We start from the raw sequence: 26,916 nt of genomic DNA on the forward strand, positions 1-26,916 counted from the left end.
TCCTCCTGGACAGTACTTAGTCTCCAACATTGTGTTCTGGACTCAAAATATGTCAGTACAAGGTTGCCTTTTAGATATTTATTACCATTTTTGGTACCTATTGTGGAGATGTTGATTTCCCTGAAGCTTCCTCGGAATTTTGATAAACTGGGTGAGACTCATCTAAGGTAACTCAACCGCCTGACTGAATTCCCCTTAGGAACGTACAGTTCCAAGATGAATAGAGATACCTCTGAAACTAGAACCCTGCTAGTAATACAAAATGGGTTTGTTATGGGGATTTGGGACAAGATAGTTTCAACAGTTATTGCAAATAATGATAAAAAATAAAACTTAACTGGAAAGGTGCGTATTAAATAACAAATTATCTGTATACCCTATTGGTTCTTATTCATTGTTCCAGTGGATCTAATGCTATATACATTAGTCAAGTATGTCCGAGGTATAGTATGTCAATACACCCAATAAATTAGAAACTATTTACATCCAAGATGTACTTAACTGTAATTATACACGGCGGCTTTAACATATTTATCAGTATGGCTTCTAGAAATCCCACCATAACAGACCAAAGTCACTACCTAATATCACACTACCTGATCAACTAGTGTGGAACGAAATTAAACTCCCACCCACATTCAGGGATATCATTATGCTTTTTTGGTGCCTTAACCTTAAAATAACCAACAGTCATCTAGCTTTTGAGGAACTTTCATACATCTTTGCCAAAATATAGGAAAACCTGTATCTCTTAATATAAAGATGCATTATGAAAAAATACACATTACCTAAGATGTAGACTGTTTTACTTGAATTGATAGATCTAACTTTTAGCTAGATGGGAACATAGGAATAGAATGAATAAAATGCTGTACTACAAAGAAGTAACTAGACAGCTCTCTAGACAACCATTTTCAAGATATGGATACGATTTGAAGAAACAACTAGCCAGAAAGGACATTTTTAAACAACTGGAATAATATAAATATGAACTGTGTATTAAATTTTACATTACACAGGAAAATATTTTTCAAGATCTGTACTAAAGTAAAATAAAGAAGGGCAGTAAGAAAATAAACATATACCACTAAATAGACACAAAACAAATGGAGAAAAGGAACATGGAAGAGACAGAAAATAACGAAGTTGGAAGTAAACTTAACTTTGTTATCAATATTCTGAGAGAAAAGAGAAATTTTATTCCTGAAATAGGATGTTATAATAGGAGAAACATTTTCAGAAATCAGTAGTCAGAAGATCAAGTTAAGGAAATCTCCCAAAAAGTAGGAAACGATATGAAAAAATCAGAGAATAGACAAGAAAATTAAGAGGTAAGTCTTAGAAGTTCAACCTCTGAATAAGTTACAGAAAACATGAACAGAGTAAAGGGAGATTAATAAAGAAGGATATGCTGGATAAAAACTGTCAATACCCCAGAAAATGGAAATTGTGGCAGGATTGTGGCTAAGATTTTTATAAAATTTCCTTAATTTTTTTCATTTTTGATACATGAATTAAAAAAAATAAAATCTAAACAGATCAAGAAACACATGTTACCAAACTAGGAAAACAGAAATTCTAATACCTACCAGTTACATTTAATGTATGACATTCTCAATGGTTCTTTCCATGGCAGGAGAAAGAACTAGATTTGAAGAATTTGCTATTCAACGCACAGAACCAGGATCCCAGAGCAATTTTACTGCAGTTACTAATGTCAATGTTATATCAAGAACCCAGAATTCATCATCACAAGTAGGTTTTTGTACAGTGAACTTTAAAGTAGCTTTATGACTTTTAAACCTGGCAGATCTGGTGGGGGGAGGGGAACTTGTTATAGATATTTTGTTAATCTATAACAGCCTTATTTACTAGCACATAATTAGCATATTCAGAATTATTTTACTAAGACGCAATAAATTTGATTAAACTTTTTTTTAACTAGGGAGGTAATTGTACATTAGTCCTTGGTTATGGCTTTTTTCATATGCTAAAAACTTTAAACTTTATCATAACCATCCCTACTTCTTGACATGATGCTAAGTATAATCTTGCTAATAAGAATCCAGCAGTGTTCTTACTTTGTTCTGTTTCATTACCTGGTAGGGAGTAGAGGTTAAAACGTGGGAGGATTTAGAGAAAACAGCATGAAGCTCAGGGACCCAGGAACACATAAATGAAGATTGTAAAAACGATCTTTATTAAAAGGCTCACCAAACATTTCATAGCCTTTCCTAATAAAAAATGAGTTTGTTAAAAGATCATTTCACTGACATTTAGGGTGCTTTATGGTACAATCTTCTGATGTTTTGTATTTTAAGGCATTCGTATTTTTAATGGTCTTAAAAATAGGCCTGAATGTGTCCACACACAAATGTATTGGTTCATAGAAGATACATATGCTTTCTTGTTTTTCTTAACATTTTATACTCAGATTTCATAACAATGTATAAAACTTAAAGGCACTGCCATGTTATATTTATATAACTCGTAAAAGGAGAGTATCATTACAAGTAACCAAATACTATTGTAAAACTACTACAATCCTGTCTTGCAGAATACAGCACGACGACGATTGCGAAGTGAGAGCTCTTATGATATAGATAATATTGTGATTCCCATGTCATTAGTGGCCCCAGCTAAATTAGAGAAACTCCAATATAAGGAAATAGTTACTCCAAGGTATGTATACTTACATTATTTAGTTTTCCTTCTTTTTTTGAATAAACTTAAATTTTCAGTGAAGTTAAAATTTTATTTAATGAAAGGAAGATGCTCCTTTCTGCCTTCCTCCCACTTATATGGTTACATGGAGGGAAAATGGTGAAAGAAACTTTGACATTACTCATGCTGAAAAGAAGTGCCATACAGTAGCACTACTTTCTCAGGTTTTATTAAGAAATGGAAATTCCTAATACTTCAGCACTTTTAGAGTTTTTTCATTCAATATTTAGTTTCCTATTGTATATATGGTACTAAAAGGTACTTTAAGGATGTAAATAATTACACTAACAGATAATCCTTGCTCCTTAAAATGGAGATACGCACAAGGCTGCAGAGATCAAAGAAAGCAACTACCTTTGCATAGAGTATTCGCTGTGTAAGATGCTAACACCTGTGACAACCTGTGCAAGGCTAAGCCAGAGACTGAGGTTTTGTGAAGGGTGATACAGGAAATAAAGGCTCAAAAAGTTGTCACGAGATGGTGGATGTCCTTGAATGCCACACACAGATCTGTTTCCTGCTGGCAGCAAACTGTCCATTTTTTTAGCCATGATGAAAGAGGTTTAAGATTATTAATCTGGCACCAAGAAGTAGAAATAGAAAAGGATGGAAACAGAGACAAGAGCTGGTTGACAATTACAGTAATTCCTACCCATCTCTATTCTAACTAATTTGATTCTTTTATTCATAATTGCTTTGAGGCACTGAGAGAACTCTTAATACTCTAGGAGGTATTATGAGAATTTCTGCAGAGAATTTGTTGACATATTCTACATTAAGTAAAAAAATAACATTTGTGGTTAGATGTTCTATAGCAACAATGTTTTCAATTTACACTGGTAGGCTGGAGCCGGCTGGCTGACCTTGTTTAGCCCGTAGGGATTCTGTGATGTGGCTGTTAAAAACTCACAAGAGGCCATGATGGGAGTCTTCACACAAAGAAATTGGCAAATGCTAAAAATCAGAGCTTTTTTTCCTCTATTTTCTGAGCCAGTTTGTCAGCATACCACTAACTTATTTCAAAGTTAGTACATTCGTAGGTATAAAACGCAACTATGTATAAGAGACTGTTTATTGTAAGGCCAAAAGTAAAGCCTCATCTCCTGTCCTCTTCTCATAATACAAATACGTTGTCTCTTTTAAAAGATAAAGTACTAAGATACAACCATTTGAATTATGGAAATCCCAAAGAAAGAAAACACTACTATAATAGCTGTGCTTACAGAATAAAATTGCTACATTTAGGTAGATTAACAAAAGCTGTTTGAAATTCGTTTGTATCTTCAACAGCTGGAGGATGGTTGTTCTTCAGCCTCTGGATGAATATAATTTGGGTGAAGAAGAGGTAAGCTGCCTTTCACTTACTGCACTTAATATGTTATGAAGCCTGCTTAATTTTTTTTCCCCATGTGCTTAATTTGGTATTTGAGGAACATACACTGATTTTATAAATTTTCAAAACTTATGAAAAGAAAGTTCCCCTTTAAGGATATTAATTTGATTTGGAAGTGTTTTGTGCAAATTTGGCTACAAAGACAAAATATATAAAGAATAAAGAAAAGCAAAAACAAAACATACCATTTCCTTACATGAGTCATTGAAATATTGAATTTATGTGAATATATTCAATTCCCAGTATTGGTCATATTTTTCTGCATGGTATTTAGTTTAACAGTCAAGCCTACAATTCCACATGCAAAATCTTGTGAACAATTGCTTTTGAATTTGGAAAATTTTGGATTTTAGAAAGTACTGTGGTACATATATCATGTAATACATACAGGGAGTCTAGGACAGTGCTCATAATCAAATATTAATGTTTCTATAGTGAAATATTAATAGAAAGTAGAATAGCCCCACATCATTTCAGATAAGATTGTGTCACCAAATGAATTATGAAAACTTGTTTTTTCAGATTTTTGGAATTACAGGAAAGGGACTGTGGACCTGTATGGATAAAACTTATAGTAAGACAAGAAAAATTAAAGGGAAAGATACTATATAACCAAACTAATTCAAAGTGATAGTCTGAAGAAGCAGGTATTATATAAAAGACATTGTTTCCATTACAGTCTTTCTGTGCCAACTGATCGTGTTTTTCCAACTACCAAAATTTACTTTTTAATGCCCTTCCCTCTTTTAATGCACCCTTCTCTAGTTCAGAATGACCCTAGCCAGAAACACAACCGAAGTCTTAGAACTCCAGATAAGTAACTCATTAAACTAATTCTCATTTACCTCAGACAGTTTTACTTTCTTTGATATTAATATGTTCCACGAACAGTATACTCCGTAAGGGGCAATCAATACAAGGTTTTGGATGAATAAAGCATTAAGGATATTTTATGTAAGTGGAAAGCACTGTGAACCTATATGTACTCAAGGTACTATAAGTATTCTAGGTAAATCTTCAAACATGACCCAACAGTAAAAAAGTTTTAAACTCCCTCTTTTTAGGAATGAACCTCCTCTCATAACATTTGTTCTCTGACTTAGACTGCATTTATTTTAGAGTTTTCTTCCTATTGTTCTCTTGATGAGGAACTCTGACACCTGTTCTCATATTTCAAAATGTTTCTGATAAAAGCAAAACTTTTCATTTCTAATTCCAGATAGAAGACCTCTCTGATGCAGTCTTCTCCCTAAGACACAAAAAATATGAAGAGAAAGAGCAAGCCAGATGGTCACTATGGGAGCAAAGCAAGTGGCACAGAAGAAACAGCAGGCAGGTGTTGTAAATTTAAACCCCAAAACCATGGAATCCATGTGAAATCTCCAGTAATTCTGCATAATAACGAGGGAGACCACTGAAAATGAAGAAAACATGCTATATAACATCTGCTGTTTGTGCCCTAGAAGTGAAACACTGCTTATACTGAGTTTACATTAAAAATATATTCAGGCTAATTACATAATGATGAAAGGAGTTTTATATTTTACTCCACTCAATTTCTCATGCTAATTGTCAGCCTCAGTAATAGATTTAACTGAGCAAACAATATGAAAAATTCTCCATAAATAGGTCATTTCAGTGTACTGTAATGGTGGACCTAACACTAGGGATTAGAATCTGGGTAATCTGTAACAAAGCCACTTCAGAAATGTTTTTCTTAAAAAGAAACAAACCAAAAAAAACCCTCAAGAAACCTATCCAGGGTAAAAAAGCAAATCGCCTAATACTTGGAACATGACTTTGAGGGAAGGGGGGATAAATCCTAACAACATAATCAGTAGTCATGTATTTGAGAAAATCCCTGGTATTTTATATTTAACTGGACTATTTTTTAATATAGCCAAAACTCAAAATGCAAGATCATGTTGAAATGTGATAGTCACTTTAGTGTGGAGCATCTCTCATTTATTATTTGTAAAACACATTTCTCTGTTTAGGTCTCAAGATACCCAGATTTGTTGTAGAGCCTTATTCTAAGAGTTATCCTAACATACACGAGATTCTGTTCTCAACTTTCTCCACATTCCAGAGATACAGTTTTCCAAAAGTACAGAGGAAAATGTGAATCGAATCCTTCATGGACGACATTACGATAACCATAGATACTCTGGGAACTCAGACTGTAAGAGTCAAGTAACTTGTCTTTTCCTGTTTTCTGGAAAAAAAACAAACAAACAAAAAACCCCAAACTGTAACAAAACAAAACCACTATAATAATTTGGCAAAAGATTTCATAAAATACTATTCAAGTCTTTGAGATGTGAGGATAACATCAGGAAGATCAGCAGATGAATTTTTTAAAATCTTTTGGGCAGAGCTGTTTGTTTAAAGAAAAGCTACCAAGTTCAACTGACTTTATGAACGATACCTTAGGTTGTTCATACAATGTTAAGACATCAACAAATAATTAAATATTTTCTTGCTAGAGCTTACAGTAAAAATGTTGAAGGACAAGACTTGCTTTTGAAAGAATACCCTAACGACTTCAGTGGTGGGCAGCACAGCGCTGCTGAGAGTCCCGCCGGGCCTCCAGAGAGCCAGGACCCCAGTGCACACGCCTCACCTTCAGTAAGTCAGAGTCAAGAGATCAAGGTAGGAGTGTTATACATAACTAGTTAAACATCCTTTCAATTGACTTTTAAAAACTTGTTTATAGAATTCCTTGTTGATAATTAAGGAGTCATCATTACGTAACAAATTCAGTATGACAGCCCAGTACAGAATGCTGGGTGTAGGAATCAGAGGCTCTGTGTTCCAGCGTTCTAGTTCCATCACTAACTACAGACACTTCCCTGACTCTTTATGTAACACGTCAGTACCTAATTCCACCTGTTCACTTATGTGTTAGAGAATCGGAATTCTATCAAAGTTTCATTACAAACCAAATCGGATTAAACAGAATGACACCTGGCACATAGTAAATGTTAGATATTTCTCTTCCCCTTATAAAAGATTTTTACTTGTCTCCCCATTTGTCCAGTTTTAACCCCAATGGGAGTGTTTTCTAACACTCTGCATCTATAAAGTTCTTGTACTTTTCTTCATCAGTAGGTGTTGGAAAAGAACCACATCTAGAATCAATCGAGAGTAGCGACAATAGAAATTAATAGGCAAGTCATAGAAAGCACAGGGAAAGAAAAGTCAATAGGGGTCTGTAATAATGATGGGATGAAAATGGAGATACTGAGGAAGACGATCCAAACACTTTTAAAGGGCCTTCCCTAAAGTGCTCCTAGGCTGAAAATGAAGACCAGTGCCCTAATAGCAGCGTTTACCTCTCCGTGGAAGAGGCAAAGTGAAAAAAAAATAATTCCCAAAGGTCCCTAAGTAATCCTCAGTACGTTCCATTTTGAGTTGCTAGATACTCAGGACCAAATGAGAATTTGTACTTTTATCTGCTAAAGAACAGAACAATGGTTATTACAAAACTGAGAGCTACAGATGGAGACATGAACTTAAACAAATTAGTTGAAACTTAACTGAAAACGTTTTCTCTTTCAGCCTTTGGGGTGGGAACGACGGGCTTTTCCGCTGAAAGATGAAGACATAGCAGCCTTATTATGCCAAGATGAAAAAAATGATCAGATTGAATCAAGTCCAGCTTTCCATGGTGAAGTCTTCTGTACCAGTGCACAAGAGAATGGCCACCATCCACAAAGGCAGGCGGACGAAATGGAGGAACACACACAAAACCCTTGGTCTAGGACTTACTCAACTCACGTTAAGAAAAATCAGTGACAGGGAACAGGTTAAGAAAATGATGTAACTGAATGGGAAAACAGGAGAAAAAATAAGCCCTGTTCCCCCACCCCCTGCACAGTCACAATTCCAGAGTAACAGCATGTAGTGCAGGTGCATGTATTAATCTTTTGTGCTGTTTATGAAACAGGCAAGTTACGTCTCCTTTTCCTTCCTGAACCACAGGAGTAACTAGCTTTTCACCTACAGACAAGTGCTAGTCATTTGTGTTTGATGCAGATCACAAGCACCAGAAAATTAACCGCTGCAATTTGATGTCAAATCACATTACTGGGTAAATAATAATTTTTAAACAACTTATACCCACACCCACATACACCTATTCATCAAATGACAGCTCTTCTTTTTCTATACACGTGGTTATTCTTTAAATTGCCTCAGAAATATATTAAGAATATAAAACACGTGTATAGAGTATACATGCATACATAATACACACATGTAAGTAGTTTTAAAAAACACTGCAAGTGACCACTCCACTTGAAAATGCACGTATGAACTACCCCATGAAATATCAGCTGAACCATAAATAAAGAGATTTCCAATGGTGTTGTTGAACATCTATAAGCCTTGACTATGGAGAAGGAATTTTTTTAAAAAAACACGTTTAACCGATAGAAGTTATTTATGGAAATTTCTATACCAGAAAACACAATACTCCTTCATTTTAAATCACTGATATCTGTTGGGTTAAACACAGGTTATTTTCTATTCACGCCTAACAGAATAAGAAAAGCAAAGTAGTTAAATATTGTTGTATTTTAAAACTACCACACCTTTTAAAACTCAACTTGAGTTTTATCTATTTTATGTATCTCGTGAAGAGAAAACACCCAACTTAAAATGAGCAACAGACAGGAAATTCCTGTTAGTATATTATTGTACTTTTAGTTATTTTGGTCATTCCCTACCATTCCTTACTCTATTCAAATAAGCATCTATCCTAGAGTGAGAAATAAAATTTTTAAAAGGTTAATGCTTCAATATTGGATACTGGAGTGTACATTAAGTAAAATTCCTTTTGACACTATTATATCATTTTGTTATATGTAAAAACTGAGGACAATTTATATGAATCACTTTTTCTCATGTAAAAAAGGTTATTCAAGTTGTAGTACCCATATAACTGACAATCCTAGCCAACTGGCCTAATCTGGGGGATCTGACACTAAGTTTTTGTTAGGGATTAGAAATTGTACTAGTCTCTTTAAAGAAGAAGAAGAAAAAAATTTCCAGTTCAATGCTGACAAATTTTTGCTTGTAGTTTTACCGTACATTTATATTTTAAAAAAGAAAACAAAATCCAGAACAAACCCAAGTTGTCCAGGCAAATAAACTCAGATTTTTTTTGTCATGACTGATATTATAATCTTCTATGTAAGTTTTTTTAATTAAAGTTATTTCTATATGCCTTGTGTTGTCTGATTTGATTAAATGTCACCTATGTGTGTGGCACAAGCCTTTCCTAAGCCCAAATAAAGAAAAACAGTAAGAAATAAATTTTTACCTTGTAACACAGAAGAAACCAGGCAAGCTCTATTCTATGCTTAAGTGTTAACATTCTTATTTTCCAAACTTTATTTCTCAAAACTCACTCAGAGTAGCCTGAAAAAAATTTAATGACACTGGTCCTGTTATTTCTTGCCATGTGTATTACACAGCAAGAGTATTTACAAGAACGAAGTAGCTAATATGTATCTATTGTCAACATGTAATTTGGGACACGATCATAAACATTTAGTTTACGGATTAACTCTGTACCTTGCCATATATTAGCCTACCTGGTCTTTCTTTCTTGGATTAATAAAATATATATCCTTGGAGTCAAAATCCATAGTTGCAGAATATTCTCAGCCATCTGGTTTTGCTACAGGGTAAAGCTAGACTGGAAATAAGAGAACGTTAAGTAAAAGAAGCTTCCTTTGCTTATCCACCTCCCAAGGGCTCCATCTGTAAAAAGAGTACAGACCAGAAATCCTATTCTTTACTGGATCCTTCCTTTCCATGGTACCAGCCTGTTGAGCTTTATTTAGTATCTTCATTTTTTAAATGGGGGCAAACATACCTGTCTTACCATTCATAGGACTGATCTGTGGGTTTAATGAGATATCATCACCATACTTTATAATCTACAAAGCATACATTTATATAGTGATAGCTACTTTGTATTGAGCATCCTCAAATTCTACTACCCTGCAATTCTAGGAATAGTAGTGGAAGCTTTACGTATATAATTAATAGTATCTCTTAATCCTAAACACAACCCCCCCCACTGTTGTTATGATTACATTCAATATATAAATCAGTTAATAATCAGCTCAAAGAGGTTGGCTGGATTGGTCTGCTAAGGTCAAACAAATAGAAAGGGGAAGAGAGTCAGGATTCAACTTAATATTACTTCCAAATAGAGGCCTTCCTTTCCTTTTAGCATAGAGCTAGGAAAACATTTTACGGCCTTCAGAACAGCGGGTGTGATTAAGAAAAAGGGGAAATGGGGTTGGTGGAGGGTGGGTAGGGGGTGGGGGAAGAACCACTGAATAACCTGCCGCTATAGCAAAATTAACAAAGAAAACACCCTGATAAAACTTGTGCTTGCGTTTTACAACAGACCACCTGAAAATCCCTGGACTTCATAATACACTCGGGTTTTTTTATGTATCAAATATAAGGTGCAAAGTAAAAAATACATGTTTTCGAAGCTAGAAGAGCCATCCATCCCAGCCACATCCAAACTTAGTTATCACGCAAATACACAAATCAAGAATGACACGAAACCGGAAAAACAGGACTTGCTTTGCTTTCAGAAAAGCCAAGAAGCAAAGAAAACTCTTTTTAGAAATACAGAAAAAAATTTTTTTTCATAGTAGCTAATATGCCTTCCTTAGGCATTAAGACACATTTCTGTTCATAACCTTGATACAGCCATATTTTTACTCTTTATAAAAATCAAGTCTCCCAGTAAAAATGGTATTTTACCACACTAATCTTTAAATTTCATCACTGAAAACGTAATACACACCAATTTCTAACCTCTTGGAACATTCTGCAAAATGGATTTTAGTCACTGGAACGAATAATTGCTCGGAAAAGCAGCACTGCCTCAACTGTGGTATGATTTGGTAGTCAATATTCTTGTTTTCCAATAAAAAAGGAGATCTCATAAGCAGAAACCCTGGACTCCTTGTGGTTTCATCGATCAAGAGAACGTTTCTGAGCAGCTTCTGAGCAAACATTTCTTAACAGGTTGATCACAGATCTGGGGTCTTCACTCCTCATAATGGCACTGCCAGACACAATCATGTTAGCTCCTGCCTGGAAGAAGTAAACACTTAAGGTTATGCCTCAAAGGAAGATGCAGAAAAACCTAAAACAATTCCTGGACTAGAGTTTCTTCTACCCTTGCAGCTGGCAGTCAGCACTTTAATTGTAAAAAAAGTCACTTCAAGATGAACATACTTAAGCAGCTAGTTCAATGAAAAAAGAAAATGCTTAAATGAGGATGTGAAATTATTTTTAAATGTGTCTAAGAAATCACTGACTTTTTGGTAACCCCCTCTAAATAAACTACACTGCATCTTTTCTAATAAACCTTTAATCCTTAAATCTATTAAGGTCTTCCCCTGTATACCAATTCCCCCCACAGGTCCTAAAAATCAACCTTTTCATCTCTGAATTATGTATAAGAATTGGTAGGTAGTCTAAAAGGACAATTATTGCTAAAATGTGAAAGAATCCATAAAACAGGGCAACATTAAGTTATTTCTCATTGTGAGGCCAGAAGGAATGGAACTTCTTATATATGCTTCACTGCCTTCCAGAATGCTTTTGAGGTGGCTTAAAAAAGATTTTCAAGATGTTTTTCAATATGAAAGCAAAGAAGTCAGAGTAAAACCAAGTAAGATGAGTCCAAATTTATCTCTGAGATTCCTAGGATTTGACTCAAGGAGGGAAATCCAATCTATTATGTGATTCGGTGCTAAAAGAAAGGGAGGACTGTTGGGGGGAACCACTGAAGCTAAGGAAAATGTCTCCAATTAGAGACACTCACCCTATGATACAGCACACTACATCTCTAACAACGTTCCTCATAAAAAAAAAAAAAAATACTAGTTTTATAGGGTTACAACCTAACATGCCTCATAATGTAAGCAAGAACAGCACCAATGACAAAGCACAGTTCAGTAAAAAAGAATTCCACAAGGGGTCAAAGGATACATGCTCACTAATCATCTGGCCAGCACCTCCTCCATATTGACCACAGTCAAGCTTTTGATAAGTATCAAGCAGGAAAGTGTGGCATTTATACAAAACACTGAAAGTGCAGATTAGACCATGCTGTTTAATAAAAGCAGGTCACATAAACTTTAATCACCTGTAATGCTACAGGGAGGGCTGGTATCCTTTTATGAAGTTCAGGAGCCTAACTCAGCCTAGCTAGCCACTTGGAAAAAAAAAAAGTCATCCCACTTCTACAGAGGGACAGATTTAGTAGCTTGCAAGGGACAAATCAGTAGCTAATACACCTAAGTTCTACAGAATAACACTCTTTTTCCCCTTTACAAGCAGGTATGTTTTCTTTCCCTATTTTGGAAAACTGTCTCAAAGGCCCTGGAACTTTTCAATGATATTCCACAGGCTGGCATTCAGCTTATTCCTTTCCAAAGAATTTTTTTCATTACTGAGATAACCAGGACTTACTATTTAATGATTATGTGGTTTCAGAATATTCACTTATCGCTCTTTATTTTCCTGGTTTTACATTTAAACAAAAAAATACTTTTCTCGGGCTCCCCTGGTGGCGCAGTGGTTGAGAGTCAGCCTGCCGATGCAGGGGACACGGGTTCGTGCCCCGGTCCGGGAGGATCCCACATGCCGCGGAGCGGCTGGGCCCGTGAGCCATGGCCGCTGAGCCTGCGCGTCCGGAGCCTGTGCTCCGCAACGGGAGAGGCCACAACAGTGAGAGGCCCGCGTACCACAAAAAAAAAAAATACTTTTCTAAGAAAGAAAGCCTGTTTAGGAAGTCTCTTTGGCAGACAAAACCTGTCCTGTCATTACATCTGATAGGAAACTGGGCTAGGTTGCAGTCAAGCAGTCTCACCTCTGCGCATTTATGGATGGTGTCAGGACCTACTCCACCATCAACCTCAATGTCCAAAGACGGGAACTGGGTCCTCAACCAGTGAACCTAGTTATACACAAGGAAATAAGTGACTAAGTGGATAGGTAGAGGGAAAAACACCAAATAAAAAATCACTGATATTAGCCACTAAAATATGACTCCAAATGTCTCAGACAATAACTTTATATCAATACAAATTATGATTGGGGAAAACCAGCTTTTAATGTACTGTAACAAACTAAGTTTTATAAAAGCAAGCTTTGTTCTGTTTGGCAAATGGCATTCAATTTGTCATGGCTTTGCAGAAAATATACTTCACAGAAACAAGACAAAGACAAAACCCTCAATATTCAATGAAAACTCCCAAGAGATCTCAAGGTTACAGAGATAACGGTTTTGAAAAAAATTTTCAAGACTAAGATGTAGTATCTTTTATGATCTGCAAACCTAAATCTCTTGGGGCATTTCTCATACTGTATTCCAATGATATATAGGCATCCTCATCTCCCCACCTTCAGAACAGTACAGGTCTAAACATACAAGTAGCCCAATAAATGCTTACTGAATGAACTTACAGAATAAAAGCCTTACCCCAGAACCAAATACTTCTTTTACCTTTGGCATCATATCTTCCATGAATTTCTGCCCTCCAAACCCAGGTTCCACTGTCATAACCAAGGCCATATCTATCTGATTAGCCCATGGTGCCAAATACTCAACTGTAGTTCCTGGTTTGATAGCAAGGCCAACCTGTAACAGAGACAAATTTGCTATATCACATCAATAATTATTTCCGTATTACATTACTGTTGCATATCAGGCCCAGTAGAAAGGTCTATTCTTAAAGTATAGAATACATACATAAATGGAATACATAAACTGTTCAGACTGTAATTACTTTTTTTAAAAAAAAGTCAACAAGACTGTCAAAAGTAAATGTTTCTAAAAGGTGGAAACTTTCAGAAAACATTAGTGGAATGTATCAATCTTAACTGACAAACAAGTTATACTTAAACTCTATCTTCAAACCTGACGAATAGCTGCCTAAGTCCAGTCTTCTCCACCTATCATTTCAGGTCTTCCACCAAATCTTCCCAACTCTGAGAATAAATAGTATAAAACATTACCATCGGGCTTCCCTGGCGGCGCAGTAGTTAAGAATCCACCTGCCAATGCAGGGGACACAGGTTTGAGCCCTGGTCCGGGAAGATCCCACATGCCTCGGAGCAACCAAGCCCGTGCACCACAACTACTGAGCCTGCACCCTAGAGCCCGCGAGCTACAATGACTGAGCCCGCGTGCCTGTGTTCCGCAACAACAGAAGCCACAGCAACGAGAAGCCCACGCACCGCAATGAAGAGTAGCCCCTGCTCGCCGCAAGTAGAGAAAGCCCACGCACAGCAACGAAGACCCAACACGGGTAAAAAGAAATAAATTTATTGTAAAAAAAAAAAAAAAAAAAAAATTACCATCACTGTTGAGCTCTCACCTTCATTCCATTCTCTCGAATGTCTTTGATCAAAGCCCCCGGGTTCTCAGTAGCCTCGAGATGAAAAGTATATTGATTGGCTCCTGCTACAGCCATTGGTTTTACCCACTGTTCCGGCCTGGACACCATCATGTGCATGTCTGGAAAGAAAAGACGTATCCCCTAAGTATTACTATAAGGAAAATAGCTGGCTCATATTATTGAAGCCAGCCTGGAGTTTTTGCTATTTCAGATATGAACTCTTCTGGCATCATGATAATTGTTAAATATACAGAAGTTACACTTCTGTAGAGATAACCTCCCTTCATCCTGAAGATAAGGCTTTGGTTAAACTCATTTACCAAAAAAAACCCCATTTTTCCACAAAAAGCCTATGGCACTGTTTATGAAAATAACCAGATACCAGGAAACCTAGGTCCAGGGCCAGGAAATCCCATTCTAAAAAACTTAAAGAAGTCATGTTATCTATGTGGACTGGCTTCCTCATTTATAAAATAAGAAAGCTAAATTAAGTGATTCTCCCCACCAATATTTTATTGAGCACTTGCCACACCATTAACTTTTCTAGTCCGCAGGGGTACAGCAAAAAACAGACAAAAATCTCTGCTGTCACAGGGATTACATTCTTAGTGGGAGAGAGAAATTAAAGGAGTGAAGACAATACACACTAGGTTGGTAGTAAATAAGGCCAGTGTGGCTGGAGCCGGGGGCGCACTGGGGAGAGAAGATGAGGTCAGAGAAGCACCGGCTGAGAGGACAGAGCTCTGCAGCCCACCAGGTTTTATCCTGAACGATACGGAACAAACACTACAGGATTTTGAGTCAAGTGACAAGATCCGACTAAGAAGGCCAAGGTAAAAAAACCAGCAATTGAGGATGGTGAGCAATGGTAGGGATTCTGGGTATGTTCGGGAGGCAGGGACAACAGGGGCTGCTGTGGATCAGAAGTGCAGAGTGAAAGTGTCCATTGATAGATGAATGGATAAAGAAGATGTGGCACATATATACAATGGAATATAACTCCGCCATAAAAAGAAACGAAACTGAGATATTTGTAGTGAGGTGGATGGACCTAGAGTGAAGTAAGTCAGAAAGAGAAAAACAAATACCGTATGCTAACACATATATACAGAATCTAAAAAAAAAACCAAAAAGGTTCTGAAGAACCTAGGGGAAGGACAGGAATAAAGACACAGACGTAGAGAATGGACTTGAGGACATGAGGAGGGGGAAGGGTAAGCTGGGACAAAGTGAGAGAATGGCATGGACTTACATATACACTACCAAATGTAAAATAGATAGCTAGTGGGAAGCAGCCGCATAGCACAGGGAGATCAGCTCGGTGCTTTGTGACCACCTAGAGGGGTGGGGTAGGGAGGGTGGGAGGGAGACGCAAGAGGGAGGGAATACGGGGATATATGTATGCATATGGCTTTGTCATAAAGCAGAAACTACTAACACACCATTGTAAAGCAATTACTCTCCAATAAAGATGTTTAAAAAAAAAAAAAAAAAAAAGAAGTGCAGAGTGAGAGGAGAGTCAGATGGTGCAAGGATTTGGCCTGAGGAGCTAGAAGAGAACTGCCGTCAACCGAGAGGCAGACAACTGCAAGAAAGGGAACAGACTGAGAGGGAAGAGCACGTTAACCTGAGAAGCCTGCCACGTGTCCTGATCCTAAAGCTCAAACCCTGTGAGGATATGTTTGGGAAGAAATGAGCATGGCCTTCTTAAAGACCTTGACTTAAAACATAATAGCATTTCATGAGAAGGAGAGGGCAGCTTAAACGAAGTGAAAACAAGAAATAACGCTGGGAAGAAGAAACAGTAAACACTCCTGCGCCAGAGAGATGGCAGTGAGAGTTTTGAGCTTTTTGTTTTGTTAGAGGGAGCACACTGCTGATACAGCAAAGCTATATTAAAGAAAAAAGTTCTAGTATTCCAGAACTCAGTAACTAAGATTATAAAATGCAACAAGGCTTTGAAAAATGTCAGGAAAACAGAGTACACAGCCTGATTAATGAAGCCAAGACTAGCATTTATATTTCTAAACTAATAAAAGTAACAAAAATAGAACATATTTTAATAGGCAAACTCTTGCTTTTAAAAGATAAACTCAATTTGGTGTTTTTTCCCCTTCGTATTATAAACAAGAAAAAAAAATTCAATCTGGTTTAAAAGATCAAGTTTACTCTTTCCTAAGATACCAGACTGCTAAGTCATCCCTGTTCAATCTCTAGCATGCAGTCACTACTAGCAACCCTCACTGGACATCCTCTAGTATTTGGGGAATTGATGGCTCAGCTAATCTGCCTATAATTAAGATACAGTTCTCACATGTTCTATTATCAGACTCCCTCTGCACTCTTAAAAATTACTGAAGCCCTCCCCCCCAAAATATTGTTGATGTGGGTTATATTTATCAATATTTAATGTATTAGAAATGCAAACTAAAAACATTTTAGTGTCTTATTAATTCATTAAAAAATAATAATGATAATAAAAATAAATCCATTACACATTAATGTAAGAGTGGCACCGTTTTACATTTTTGCGAGTCGCTAATGTCTGCCTTAAGAGAAGACATCTGTATTCTCACACCTGCTCTGCATTCAATCTCCTGCAATCTGTTGTTTTATATGAAGGGAAAAAAGTGCATAGAAAAGGAAGGAGTACCTACATCCACAGCCTTTTCACTCAAGTGTGGATATTCTATTTCTACCTCAAAACTCAACAAGTGGTACTTTTTTTAGAAAGGTTAGTGGCAACGTGGAATCCATAAACCCCACCAGTGACCTTTTCGTACTTTGTTACATTCAAACCCATTAGTCTACATTTTGAATGGCTCTTTTAAGTACTATTGGTTCACTGAGTTACACAGATCTTCCAAATAGTGACACATTTCATTATATACTATCCAAACCCCACATTTGTTAATGATATTACAGATCTGGTCAGAAAAGCTGTGAGTCCTGGGAAGCTATCAAGCTCAGAGAGGCAGATATAAGTTTTCTAAAATTCCAACTTTCTCTTGCAAACTCTAACTTTATCGGTGGCAATGAAAATTGATGAGCCGCTTTCCTTGAAGTGACAGGTTCACTTAGTTAATTTTAAAGAAAATGTCAGTAAAATATCCAAGTCTGATAACCACAGTTCATCTGTCAGTTGTTCTTTCAAGGGAAAATGGTATTCATGACTAGCACTTTCAGTTCACAGCTTAAAACAATGGCACAAGTGGTTTTCTTCGAGGAAACTATCATCCTCCAGGATTTAAGAGAAGTGCTTTATATGTATTTTCCACTTTGTCACACAAAACGCTAATGAGACATGCACTCAAGGATCAAGATTTACTAAATCAATCACTTGTACTAATTCATCAAGGATACTTGTTACAGAGGATACTATGAATGTATGGCAAATAAGAATATCGCGACTACCTGTATAGTTCAGTATCACTGCCTTGTCTCAGGCCAAGGCATCAGCAGACTAATTCACCACTGCTTTTGCACCATCAGCATAAATAATGGCAAATAGTATCAGTACAAGTAATTTACAAATAAAACTACAAATAGTTTTGATGCCATGGACCATCTGAAAAGGACTCCCACGGGTCCTCAGACCATACTTGAAGACCACTGATTTAGCTAAGAACAAAAACGACTTTTCCCTACCACTTTACTTCTTAGATGGTAAATTCTACTCAATACTGAGATTGAAGAGTTAAAAGCTTTAGCAGTTATACATACAACTTGGGATCTAACTCCTAGGATACAGCATGTATCAATTATCCAACAACCAGTATCCAACAAACAAAAACTTATAATATAAAAAACAAAGGTCACAAAACCCAAACACTAAAGTATATTAAGTCCATTCATCTTTACTTGAGATTCACCTCTGGAAAGACTGATTAGCAAGTTTATCAGCAAAGAACAAACTAAAAACAGAAAGGAAAAGCAGACTGTGTGGGGTGGTGGCAGTTGAGTTGGTAAGAGAAGAGGCACAGATAGAGATAGGAGGGGAGTCAAACAGCAGTGAGAAGAAACACTTGGAGACAACTAAAAGGGAGAGAAACGGGAAAATACATACATATTTTCAATCCACGCAAAGCCACAGTAGGGAATTCTGTGGCCACTGTACAAGCCGGGGAAGGTGGGGGGACCAAGAATGCTACTTATTTCATCCAACTCTGACAATCATAAGAACGAATTTACCCTGGAAAATTCATTCTCCAAAATGTAGTTAAAAAAAAAAAAGTTCAGATAATCAAGAGGATTATATTCCATTATTTGGAAATTTCTAAATAGTGAACATGTTGGTGGAACATTGTTTCCCTCATGCCACATAAATTAGGTGATAATGTACATTTCCTTTGGTACATTCGAAGTGGATGGAGCCTACAGAGAGGCTCTAACAGCCTCCTGCGATGCTTGCAGTGTTCCACAACTGCACTGGACGGTACAGTAGTCACAAGCCACACGTGGCTACTGAGAACTTGCAATGTGGTTAATGCCACTAAGAAACTAGTTTTAATTTTATTTAATTTTAACTACTTTAAATAGCTACATGTGGCTAGTGGCTACATACCTTCATAAAACTGGCCCACAGGGACTTTCCTGGTGGCGCAGTGGTTAAGAATCCGCCTGCCAATCGAACCAGGGACACGGGTTGGATCCCTGGTCTGGGAAGATACCACATGCCAAGGAGCAACTAAGCCCACGGGCCACACCTACTAAGCCTACGTTCTAGAGCCTGTGAGCCCCAACTACTGAGCCTGTGTGCCACAACTACTGAAGCCTGCATGCCTAAAGCCCGTACTCCGCAACAAGAGAAGCCACCACAATGAGAAGCCCGCGCACCACAACGAAGAGTAGCCCCTGCTTACTGCAACTACAGAAAGTCCGCGCAGCAACAGAGACCCAATGCAGCCAAAAAAATAAAATAAAATAAATTTATAAAAACAATTTTTTTAACTAGCCCACAATATTTCAATTAAAAAATCTAAGTTTTGGGCTTCCCTGGTGGCGCAGTGGTTGAGAGCCCACCTGCCGATGCAGGGGACGCGGTTTCGTGCCCCGGTCCGGTAAGATCCCACATGCCGCGGAGCAGCTGGGCCCGTGAGCCATGGCCGCTGAGCCTGCACGTCCGGAGCCTGTGCTCCGCAACAGGAGAGGCCACGGCCGTGAGAGGCTTGCGTACCACAAAAAAAAAAAAAAAGAAAAAAAAAAATCTAAGTTTTACTAAATTTATGTAATGAGTTATATAAAAACACATATTTACAAGAACTCACCAAATGTCTTATTACCAGAGACCTGGCAAGTGAGTCACTGCTAACTTAGTTTAAAACAGCAGCAGCAACAAGGATATGTGGACTGAATCTATATTCCATAAAAAGTAACTTCTAGGTCACTGGTCTTAAAAATCCTTAATTCACACTATCCTACAATGTTGGAGTGGAGCATACATAGACCCCACTTGTAGAAAGCTCCATTTCCATGAATTGGCTTCAAATACAGACCATAAGTCAATCAATTCATAAATTCATTTAACAATTACATTGAGCCCCAGCTGTGTCTATGTTAAGCTCTAGGAAAACTGCAAAAAACTAAGTCGATGAAATCTTGCCCTTAAGGCGTTTAGAGTTTGATAAAAGTAATCTCAGATTGAAAGAAATTCTAAGAAGAAAATCAACAAGGTGATGTAACGGGAAAAGGTTAATTTAAGACAGGGCTCTCTGAAGAAACAACAAAGGATGTGAGGAGGAAAGATGAGGCAGCACTGGTCAAGAGAACACAGCTTTCTAGGCAAAGAGATTAGCCAAAGTGCCCAGGCCCTGAAGCAGGTAAGAGTTAGGCTTCTTACAGGCAGTCAATGAAACCCCAGCACAGGGAGGAGGGAAAAGGGTACAAGATGAAACTGGAGGTTGAGAAATCAACCAGCTACTTTCCCTTTACTTGAGCAACACATCCAGCTTCAGACGGTGTAACACCCACTTACCAAAGAAAGGGTCCTGGCCTAGCTGCTTTCGGAGGCTTTCTACCACAGGGTGACCAAAGGTGATGTTGGGAACAAAATGCCTACAAGACAAACAAAATCTTGCTCTGAAAATGTTTTCGATTCAGTTTCTGTATTTTTCTCAATATGTATTCTGATGGGAGTAGAGGAGACTATCTGTGATCGCAATTATTTTTCAATAACATCATCAGTATTAAACAACACTAAAAATATCTGTATAATTTCAGTTTTACAGAGCAGTTATCTCCTTGATATTTCAGCAAATCATAATAATGTCACATGATTTACTCTATTTAACTCTGTAATTCAAAATCCCTGACAAGTAGAAACGGAAGGATGACAAAACCAAAACCCCAGAAGTTATATGACTTGCCCAAGTCACACACTAGTTAGGAAGTTCAGGACTCTGATTACAGGTCTCTCAAATCAACCTATCACAGGCTGCCTGTGGCTACTTCTAATCCACCTCTATCACAGGGCACAAAATGACAGTTTATCGAAACTTTCTTAAAGATTATCAATAAAGACACTTAATCTTGGCTTCCCTGGTGGTGCAATGGTTGGGAGTCCGCCTGCCGACGCAGGGGACACGGGTTCGTGCCCCAGTCCGGGAAGATCCCACATGCTGCCGAGCGGCTGGCCGCTGAGCCTGCGCGTCCGGAGCCTGTGCTCCGCAACGGGGGAGGCCACAACAGTGAGAGGCCCGCATACCGCAAAAAACAAAAGACACTTAATGCATACTAATAACCGCCACTTACTGAGAGTTTACAACATACCAGATGTTGTACCTTAATTCATTTCATCTTCACAACAGCCCTATGAAGTAGAGGCTGTTATTATTCCCATTTGAAGAGCACAGGATACATAACTTCCTTAAGTCATCCAGTTAATAATTTGTTGGGGCAGGATTCAAATTAAGGCTTCTGATATCAGACCCAAAGCAGTTCACCATTATCCTACTCTGGTTAGTCCTTTTGTTCTATCGCCAGCTCACTTCAATATTTAAAGAAACCTCCTCTATGTACGCCCCAGGCTGACTGCTTCAGAGACTACTGTATTTCATAAAGGAATACGTGAGTGTTCCTGCTCACCCCAGAAAAGTTTACAATCTCACGGGTAAGAGATGGCTAATGGTTCACCAGAATTCATGACTGCCTGTTACAGCACAGCTGTTGGTAGGAAGCCAGCTCAGCCGAGGACCACACTTCCCAACTCCCTTCACATCTAGTGGCCCATGTGACTAGTTCTCACCAATGGACTGTGAGCTTAAGTGATGGCGTCACTGCAGAGCCCAGGAGGTTGAGCAGTATTCCTGTTCTGCTCTCACTTTATCCTTCTGCCAGTAAAGAGGCCCTTAAGGAATGGCAGAGCCACAGGATGGAAGGGGACTAGGTCTCTCAATTTCTGCATGGACAGACATTTCACACCAAACTATTACATGAATGAGAAACTCTATAACATTAAGCCACTGAAATCTGGGCTTTCTCTGTTAAAGTAGTAGGCATTACCCTGTATGAGGACTGTTACACAATAACAAGTAGGCAATATTAAGGCAAAATAGTTCCGGAGGCAAGTAGAATAGCACTTTTTAGAAAGGGGTAAGATCGTGAGACTTACAGAACAAATAGAATTTGTAAAAATGGGGAAGGAAATGAAGCAAAGGCAGAAATAACTAAGTTAAGTTCAAAGAAGGGGGAGATGGTAATGCCCACCCTGGCTAGTATGAAAAACGCAGGAGGCAGACTGTGTCACATTAAGTGCACCAGATGCCAGGCTCACTGTTTTGACTTTATCCTGATCAAGTGAGATTTTAAAAGAGAGACACAAATGAAAAATAAGATGGAAACAATACAGCAGGCAGACAGACTGGTCAGTAAGTTGGAAGAAGGGAGGCAAGAGGTGCTGCTAAATGGCAAGAAACAGTAGGAATGGAAACAAGGACAGCAGGTGATAGGATCTCCTAAGTGATAAGATGCGGGGGAGGGGGAAGGTTGAAGAGAGAGAATAAACCACATCCAAAAGTCTTGAGCTTAAGATGACAGGCAGGCAGAAGGAGTGTTAATAAAAAATTAAAACACATACAGGCCAAGCACCATTCCAATAAACCATTCCAATATATTAACTCATTAAAACCTCACAACAGGGACTTCCCAGGCAATCCAGTGGTTAACACTCCGCGCGTCCAATGCAAAGGATGCGGGTTTGATCCCTGGTCAGGGAACTAAGATCCTCCTACGTGCTGCGCAGCCAAAAACCAAAACCAACCAACCAACCAACCCTCTCAACAATTCAGTGAGACAGGTGCCACTATTACCTGTATTTTACAGATGAGAAAATAAGAGGCCCCAGCTCACACAACCAATAAGCACTGGAGGCAGGAGTTAAACACAGGCAATCTAGCTCCAAAGTTCAGGCTCTTAACTGCCAGGCTTGTCTGCTCCTCCACTGAAGCTAATAACTAACAGAAGAAAGTCCAAGGGAGGAGCAGAGCCTTAAGACAGAGAGGTCAGGACACACCTGAGAGGGATGGGTACGGTGGATGGGTACAGACACTTTTACTCTCCAGCACCCTGGTCCTTGGAGGTTGGATTTCTAGTATTTTGGAAATCATTCTACCATTCGTCTAAGAGCAGTAACTGCCAGGGTTATGGATAAGATGCTTTTTATATTTACTTAGAACTCGGAGGTAAGAGTCACATAAGCAGGCAGCAAGGACTGCTGAATACTACGCAAATCTGAGATTGAAAGATCTGCATTTCATTCACTGTTTTTTCTGTCTGCCCACAGAAGTATTTTTGATGTCTCAACCTTAGGCTTAGTTTATCACGAAAATAAACACAATAACCACATCTTGAGAAAATATGAGAATAAAACAAATACACTTTCACTTCACTGGGAAACAGAAGCTATAACGCCATTTTGGAGTAAAGACTGCCAAAATTAAAATGCAATTAAAAAGTGTCCTTTTCTCCCAAAGAACTTATGAGATTAAGCTATAATTGCTTAGAATATTGGAATAAGGGATACGATTATTTTGATCCCCCATCACATGGATAATTTTCACAAAAAGCAAACCTTTACCAGATCTCCCAACAAGGCAAAGAGGAGGATCAAGGTTGATATAAAATTCAGCAACACTGTAACCAAACAACACTTCCTGTGAACAAGGAATCACACCTATGCCTACGGTGGGGGGTAGGCTGGCAGGTAACATGGAGGAGTTAGACAGCAGATGGAGACGGGAAAAAATGAAGAACATCTGGCCCGGCTAATGGTGGCCTTGTGACACTGTGGGCCCAGTACTGAAGTCAGTCAGGTCTAGTAGTATCGTGAAATCTCCCTGTTCCTAATTTAGAAATTGAATATCTGCTCAGTTCCTACACTTACGACCAACACATTTCCAGTCACTGTCCTGTCATGACACATTTATATTTACATGCTTTCCAATTTTCTTTTCCAGAAAATCCACTTGTCCTTTATTTCAAATATCCAACCATACTAGTGCTCCACCCACCAGTGTTTCCAGAACTTGTTCCTGAATTTCAAAATGAAGACGTTCAGTTTTAATCAGAAGTGTGGGCTTCAAGGGAAGAGAGGGGACTAGAAAACAAGGGCATGCAAGCTCAGTGTAATGTTGGAGATTTTTCAGGGGACCAGGAAAAGCAGCATGGAGGCACTACCTGGAGGGAAGGTAAACTGGGGCTGGCTGCCTTGGGAAAGGGAGTCCACAGCCCCTCTTTCATACCCTGGGCCTAGGAGGCACTGCAGCTCAGCCAGGCTCTGCCTCTTCGGTGGGACACTGGGAAGGGGCTGAACCTCCCCGATCTGGTTTCCTCCTTTGCAAAAGGGGAATAAAAATAGCTCTTAGCTCAGAAAGTTGTGAAGCTTAACAGAGAAAGGGTTTTTAAAATGGTGTATGCAGAATTTAGTTTTTGCAAACCATGGATGTTTCCCGGTAAAGGGGGGAAATGAGTCAATAAAAAAATACTTTATCTTAATAAGCTCAGGGTCTGCCATAGGGCTGGGAGGGGCAAAAAAGATTCCTTAGAGATCCCTCCCTTATGATAAAGCCATTCATCCAACCAATTATAATTAAGCTTGCCATGGTGCTTTTCCGGCAGAGAATACAGAGGTAAGCCAAAGAAACAGTCTCTGCTTTCAGGGAGCTTCCAGTGCAGCAGGAGAGATATGAAATAACTATCAAAAAATATAGTTGTTCTTTGAAAACAGAGAATATCTTAATCATTCTCTGTAAGCCTAATACCCACAGAAGACAGTTTCAGAGACACAACAAGCTGCTGCATGCTGCAGCATGCAAATCCTGGCTCCGCCATTTCTTAGCTACGAGGTGACTTTAATCTCTGTCGATGCCGAGATATCGCACCAAGCTCACACCAAGCTCACAGTGTTGTGTGAAATAATTCACAAAAAGTATCAGACCAGAAATAGTCAAGTGCCTGTAAATATTACCTATTGCTGTTGTCACTGATATTCTGATTGGTAAACTGGAACAAATTATTTTCTCCATTCGCTCAAACATTGGACAAGACTTATTTACAACCAAGCTGCTCTCTGTGACAAACACACTACACACATATACTCGTAGTCTGTTCTGTCCTGAGACCCTCAAGTGTCTCAGAAAACAAAATTTTGTCTCATTTTGTGTCTCAGACACAAAAATGTAGCTACCCATCTGTGAGGTACACACTCCAGTAATATTACCTGTGAAAGTTCAGGGCTTTCAAGCAAAGGTATCAAAAAAATATACAGAAGTAGAAATATATGTGATACCAAACTAAAAATCAAGGTTTTGTAAGAGGTAATATTTACTAATCTTCTTTGCCATTATCAGTTAGGCACGGTGTTGAGGTAGCTGAGTGGAATACAAAAGAGAAACAGCAGATTAAACCAGACAGAACAAAGAAGACAAAGCTGTCATAAGAGGAGTGACATTAAAAAGACAAGGAAGTGACTGGTCATCTTTCGTAAAAAACATGAATTTGCAGATGTGCATGAGAGTACACAGAGATTTTACTATTTCCAATAAACTTACTTTTCTACCCCAAGCCAAGGTAATGGCTGTTTTGATCTTATGGCCTGTGATCAGTGGGGCTCAGAGAACCACTTGGCAAACCCAAGATCCAAGTTGCAACTCTGTCACAATGTGTGTAACGTTGAGAGAGTCTTAACTGTTTTCTCTATGATTTTTCCTCATTTTATAACCAACTTAAGAAACTAGCATCATTCTGATTTCAAACAATATTGATTATGGGCTGTAACTACAGTGCTTAAAAGTTACTTACAAAAAACTGACCTCCCTGAAGAGCAGGGTGCCTGAAGAGAAAATAGACAGGAAAATCATAATTTGAACAATGATACAACAACTAACAATTACAGAGAATTTACTATATGCCAGGCACTGTAAACTACGTGTATGAGGTCATTTCATCTTCCAAAGATGCCGAAGCGGTGGTGTTATTACTCCCATTTTTCACATCATGAAACTGAAGCTCAATGAGGTTAAATGGCTTGTCCCAAGTAACCCAGCAAGTGGCAGAAGTCGGGCGTTCTCACTCGAGGTGCCAAACTCGTCATCCTTACACAAGTCTTTCTCCCCAGCTTTGCCACTAACTAGCTATATGAGCTTGGGCAAGTCATGCCTATCCCCTTGGGCCTCAGTTTCTCCCAACTGAAAATGAGACGGATCCTAGAGATTTAAGGTCGCTTCCAGGCGCTAAGTGCTAGAAGACCACACGTTACGTGGGGGGAGGGGAGATGGTTGAGGTTTGGGACGCGGTCGCAGCCCAGGATGCCGACTCAGGTCCCCTCCAAGCAGGGCCTCCAGGGCTCCCACCGCAGGCTCCTTCTCAGTACCGCGTTCAGAGCGAGGCGCTCCGCGGTACAGGGACGCCGTGCACCCAACAGGCACTCAATAAAGGTGCGCCTATCCCGCCCCGCGCGGCAACCCAGACCCAAGCCCCGCGGAGAGTTACCCGTCCATTACATCCAGGTGCAGATAATCGGCCCCAGAGTCCAGCATCCGAAGGCACTCCGCCCCTAAACTGGCCAGGTCGCTGTTGAGGATGGACGGGCCAATCTTGCAGCCAGACGCCATGGTGCTAGTTCTCTAAAGCAAGTTACCCAGAGAGATCCCCGGCAAGACGAAGGCGTCGCGCCCCGATTGGCCGCACAGTTTTGGCCCCGCCTCTTCCCAGTAGAGTCTTCCGGACTCCACCGGCCGCAGCTGCCTTGAGGGGGGAAGTCCCGCCTCCCCTAGCGGGAGGGGTGCCACTCTAAGGGCTTAGGGGCGGGGCCTCGCGGTGAGGCACCTTCCTCCTTCCTCTGACCTTTGTTTTTAA

General features: G+C 38.9%; 2 protein-coding genes across 11 annotated transcripts in view; one reads left to right on the forward strand and one right to left on the reverse strand.

Moving 5' to 3' along the window:
* KANSL1L (KAT8 regulatory NSL complex subunit 1 like) overlaps positions 1-9,195 on the forward strand; it is a 145,850-nt gene extending 136,655 nt beyond the window's left edge. For all 6 annotated transcript variants that reach the window (XM_060016171.1, XM_060016173.1, XM_060016175.1 and 3 more), the window contains 6 exons: positions 1,637-1,755; positions 2,558-2,682; positions 4,015-4,069; positions 5,337-5,449; positions 6,604-6,769; positions 7,679-9,195. In XM_060016171.1, the coding sequence (XP_059872154.1) occupies positions 1,637-1,755; positions 2,558-2,682; positions 4,015-4,069; positions 5,337-5,449; positions 6,604-6,769; positions 7,679-7,915 (815 nt within the window). In that variant the 3' untranslated portion in view covers positions 7,916-9,195. The remainder of the gene's footprint in view (positions 1-1,636; positions 1,756-2,557; positions 2,683-4,014; positions 4,070-5,336; positions 5,450-6,603; positions 6,770-7,678) is intronic.
* Positions 9,196-9,493: 298 nt separating this feature from the next.
* RPE (ribulose-5-phosphate-3-epimerase) lies at positions 9,494-26,705 on the reverse strand. Of its 5 annotated transcripts, XM_060016180.1 has the most exons (7): positions 26,562-26,674; positions 25,861-25,891; positions 20,540-20,619; positions 14,545-14,684; positions 13,647-13,805; positions 13,035-13,121; positions 9,494-11,248 (listed from the first exon to the last, which is right to left on the reverse strand). In XM_060016180.1, exons 4-7 carry the CDS (start codon positions 14,680-14,682, stop codon positions 11,126-11,128), a joined length of 507 nt encoding a protein of 168 aa, XP_059872163.1. In that variant the 5' UTR covers positions 14,683-14,684; positions 20,540-20,619; positions 25,861-25,891; positions 26,562-26,674; the 3' UTR covers positions 9,494-11,125. The 5 variants fall into 5 exon arrangements, with proteins under 5 accessions (XP_059872163.1, XP_059872161.1, XP_059872160.1 ...); XM_060016178.1 differs by lacking the exon at positions 20,540-20,619 and having other exon boundaries at positions 26,562-26,705; XM_060016177.1 differs by lacking the exon at positions 25,861-25,891 and having other exon boundaries at positions 13,671-13,805; positions 26,551-26,705.
* Positions 26,706-26,916: the final 211 nt, after the last annotated feature.

The sequence above is a fragment of the Delphinus delphis genome, chromosome 7 (assembly GCF_949987515.2).
Source record: "Delphinus delphis chromosome 7, mDelDel1.2, whole genome shotgun sequence".
NCBI classification, from domain to species: domain Eukaryota; kingdom Metazoa; phylum Chordata; class Mammalia; order Artiodactyla; family Delphinidae; genus Delphinus; species Delphinus delphis.

Excerpts from the sequence above, each read along its gene's own strand:
- RPE (XM_060016176.1), bottom strand. The coding sequence starts at position 26,672 with ATGGCGTCTGGCTGCAAGATTGGCCCGTCCATCCTCAACAGCGACCTG. Across the intron at positions 14,685-20,539 it reads AGGCCAGGACCCTTTCTTTG|ACATGCACATGATGGTGTCC; the intron begins GTAAGTGGGTGT and ends TTTTCTTTCCAG. Across the intron at positions 13,122-13,646 it reads AAGAAGTATTTGGTTCTGGG|GTTCACTGGTTGAGGACCCA; the intron begins GTAAGGCTTTTA and ends GTGTATAACTAG.